Raw genomic sequence first — 4,502 nt, 5'->3', positions numbered from 1 at the left:
ATATATTAAAATTTGACCCTTATTTCATTGTTTCAGTCGTTATTTTTTACTTTTTTTCTTATAAGTGGGATCCACCTTTCTCTCTAACGATAAAAAAATCAATTTTCAAAATTACTATCGAACAAACCCTTAATAGTAAAAAAAACTAATAGAAACACGGAGTTTAAGATTGTAATGCTTGTACGATTATAAGTTCTGGGATTGGGCTACGGTTGAATGTAATGTAAATGTGTGGACTAAATGGCCAACTCTAAAGGCGTGTCTAGTTATATGGTCGTGTGACATTTTATTTATTTATTATTATTATTATTTTTTTTCAGCTTATATGGTCATGTGACTTCAACAATCCTGACTTTAATGTAGTTTTCTGGCAGAAATAATAAGCATACTTTGTAGTTCTTGAACGTGTTTCCAGGTCTGATTACAACAGACCCTTTTGAATGGTTGAGATCATAAGGAGATCCAGCAAGACCTGAGCAGGGTCTTGTTTTCTTGGTGAAAATCTTCATCTGCTTTTGGTGTGTAGTTCAAGCTGCACAAAAATTTGATGTATTCAGGCATGTGCGCATTGTAATTTAAAGAGTTGCACAACAAAGGCAGGGTTATGCAATGACTGGAAGTATATTTGAACAAGATGATGGACAGAAGAGTTCCTAATGTAGCAGAATGGCATCGATTTGAATACAATTATCGTCCATGGTTGTTACAATATTCATTTCAAAACGACAGAGTGCAAATTTGCCGGGATATTTACATTTGCTAATAGGTTGTATTTCTAATGTGAGAGGAACTTTAGTACTTCCCTAACCTGTAACTTTCACTTGCACAGGAAGTCTTATTGTGCGGCTCCTGCTTTCCCATTCACTAACATGGCCAGATTTTAGATGCCACAACTTATAGGCCATCTCAATATTCTGATTCTTACCAGTGGCTGCAGCTTCTGGCTATCGTAGTGCTGGCTTGTAGGATATAGAGTCCATTCTTTTAAGTGCCTTTCATCTTCGGTATTAATCTTTTGGATACTATTAAGATGCCCCATTTACCAGTTCTATCGAGTGCCACTAGTAAATCAGAGCCATTATATCCTTCAGAAAGGTTGGTAATTTCAATCATCTGTTGGTTTGTGAGAGTAGGAGGCAACTTTGATGGATCCTCTAAAGCTTTCTCGGCTTTTTGAGGTACTAAAACTGCTCGCATCTTCCCCCACAAAGTGGTATCCTTTCCCATCAAACTTCTAAATTTTATATATAGCGGTCATTCTTGAATGTATTCCTGTGGTTCTTGATGAATCTTGGCCTGATCCTCCAGTGGGAAAACCATATAATCTGTTCAGTTTCTTCCACCTTTTCCAATCTCGAAAGTACACTCCAAGACACAAAATTGAAATATAAAATATGAAGAGCATGGCAAACACCGCAGGATTATAGGGGTTCATCATAAGTGCATAACAGCCTATATCAAATCTCAGGGGTCTTTCTATCTCATTCACTGATCTTGATTCACAGAGGATTGCTCATAAACACACGAGGCTGTCTTGGACATGAAACGATGAAAATAACTTGCACTCATTCTCTACTAACAGAATTCTTAAAAACTCAGTTTCAAGAAATACAATTCTATCATAAACTGAAAAGTCTCCCTCTGGAATGCAGCATTAATGCCTCAATTCCTATTTATACGGGCTTTTAGCCGCTTATAATTTGACACCCGTAGTTATTAACTAATTAACTAACAGTCTTAAAGCCAAATACGAATTACAGCATAAACAAAAGTATCAAACTGCACCTCCTATGTTTTTGCTGAAACAGAAGCATCAAATTACAGTATTTGGAGATGATTGTCAGAAAAACTTGGAACTTTATTCATAGCGCATAATCTTTTTACATGAGAACATTTTGTCTCTTGGTGACAAGTAAAAGAACATCACCTAATCCTCCATCTTGTTCTTGTCCCACATTACTGAAAATGGGCTCCTGACTATATGTTTGTCACTCTCCCAAGAAATGGATCCAAAAACCATTTGTTCAAGAATGCTCTTGTTGCTATCGAACACATAACTGGTCTCAAATTTGACTCTGAAACTTTTCTTCTCTAAAGATGCATTGAATTTCAGCTCATATGGTTTTACACTTACAGTGACTTTCTGAGCATTAGGATTGACAATCCTAACTCTGTAGATTTCTGGCAGAAATGGTCCGACATGAGTAAGTGTTCTTTGTAGCTCATGAACAGTGTTTCCAGGTCTGAATACAGCAGAAACTGATGGATAATTGAGATCATAAGGGGATCCAGTGAGACCTGAGCAGGGTTTTGTCTTCTTAGTGAAAATTTTCATCTGGTTTTGAGTATAGTTCAAACTGCACAAGAAATTGATGTAATCACGAACATGAGCATCATAAATTAGTCCTGGATCAGCAGCCGATGGAGGATTAACATGGCCGGCTCCTAAGCTGATAGCAGTTGCTGTTTCCATGTCCTCGAATTTGGCTATTGGATGCTGCACATTGTCAACTATAGTAGCGGTCGTCATGAGTGCTGATCTGATGGCAGCAGTGGACCATTCAGGGTGAGCAGACCGCAGCAAGGCAGCAACACCAGATACGTGGGGACAAGCCATTGATGTCCCAGAATCAAGGTTAAACTTTACCCTCCTGGGATCTTTTGAAGATCGTGTTGGGGCAACATTGGAAGGCCATGCAGCAAGAATGTCAAGCCCCGGGGCGACAAGGTCTGGTTTAAGGATTTCTGGAACAATATAATTGGGGCCTCGTCCTGAAGAGCTCATCACAATTGGCGCTCTATCTTTCCCTACTAGGGTAAGCGTACGAGTTCTGAAGCTTGCCACAGGATCCCTAGTCGACTGTATGTAAAACAGAAGCTCTTTTGCAGCTTTGTAACCCAATGTCACACCAGGCAATGTGTAAGCTATAGCCCTGAGTGCTTCTCCTTCAGAGGCATCATTTAATTGAATCAATCCCATACCACCTGCTGCCTTAACTGAAACTCCATTCTCGAAAGCTTGTCTCTTACTGCCATTGCAAACTGCTATTCTTCCAATGACATTATTAGGAACTAATTCCCTGTTTATGCAATTTTTAAGATAGACAAGGGGGAAAAAATTGCTATTGATTTTTCCAGCATAAAGTGATGAGCCAACAAAGGATTTATTGTTTCCTAACTGAATACGCACTGGAAAAGTGCGATCTAATGATCCCGATCCAACAGTAATCACCCATGGTGCAGTGTTGTGTACAGAAAATTCATGAGGTCCTAAATTTCCTCCCGAGCAGGACACGAAAATGTTTCTTTTGACAGCTGCAAACGTGCTTATTGCTATTGAATCTTCATAGTAAGTTTCATCTGTAGATCCAAGTGAGAGAGATAAAACATCTACACCATCCTTGATAGCGCTCTCGATAGCTGCAACAATATCGCTATCAGCACAACCACCAAGCCAACAAGCTTTATACATAGCAATCCTCGCCTTGCTTGCAATTCCTCGCGCCTGACCTTTTGCGAAACCAAATATATTAGCATTCTTAACGTTGGATCCAGCCGCAGTAGAAGCAGTGTGCGTTCCATGTCCAACTCCATCACGTGGTGATCGATACTCAGAATCAAGTCGATCATCAGAAGAAATATGATGCTCGGCTCCTTTAAGGAAGAACCTTGCACCAATGAGTTTCCTGTTACAGTTGCTAGAGTTGAATTCAGATCCCTCTTCACATGTACCTTTCCACTTGGAAGGAACTGGTCCGACCCTTTCATCGTTGAAGCTTTCACTCTCCGGCCAAATTCCAGAATCAACAACGCCAACTATGATATTCTCACCTGAGTCTGTCTCCGGCCAGAGCCCATAATGCAAATTCAAGCCAAGAAAATCAGGTGACCGTGTTGTGTCAAGCTTTATTCTGAACCTATCTTCAAATACACCAATAACTCCAGGAAGTTCATTGATCCTTTCGGCTTCTTGAGGAGTCAATTTTGCTGCAAATCCCTGTAAGACTTCATTGTAAGTGTAGAAAATTCGCGTACCAGTCTTCAGCTCGATCTTTTTATCAGTGAGTGACTCGATCATAGAACTATACCATTCATCTTGAATCAAGAACTGAGATGGCCTTAAATGGATATCTGTATGAACAAGAAAACTTGTTGATAGAGACTCAGATGCACTCACAGGAATCAAAGATGGAAAGAGCATAAAACTCTTGAAAATTGATGAGAAAACAATGCAGAAGAATGTGAAATGACCCATCAATGATCAGTGCAGATAAAGTTAATGCAAAATAAAATTTTCATATGGAACTAAATAAGTTGAGAGCACCTTTCTTTTACGTCAGGATCCAATGTTGTGACTTGTGTCCCCACTTATTTCCCTGAACTGAAAAAACTCACGCACTCACAGGAATCAAAGATGGAAAGAGCATAAAACTCTTGAAAATTGATGAGAAAACAATGCAGAAGAATGTGAAATGACCCATCAATGATCAGTGCAGATAAAG

At 39.4% G+C, this 4,502-nt stretch overlaps 1 protein-coding gene across 1 annotated transcript; it reads right to left on the bottom strand.

Moving 5' to 3' along the window:
- Window positions 1–1,927: 1,927 nt before the first annotated feature.
- On the bottom strand, window positions 1,928–4,255 carry LOC111366809 (subtilisin-like protease SBT1.7). The gene has a single exon (XM_022987504.1). The coding sequence runs from the start codon at window positions 4,253–4,255 to the stop codon at window positions 1,928–1,930; it is 2,328 nt and encodes a 775-aa protein (XP_022843272.1).
- Window positions 4,256–4,502: the final 247 nt, after the last annotated feature.

The sequence above is a fragment of the Olea europaea genome, chromosome 18 (genome assembly GCF_002742605.1).
Source record: "Olea europaea var. sylvestris chromosome 18, O_europaea_v1, whole genome shotgun sequence".
Lineage (NCBI taxonomy): Eukaryota > Viridiplantae > Streptophyta > Magnoliopsida > Lamiales > Oleaceae > Olea > Olea europaea.
This window is presented reverse-complemented; position numbering and strand designations above follow the sequence as displayed.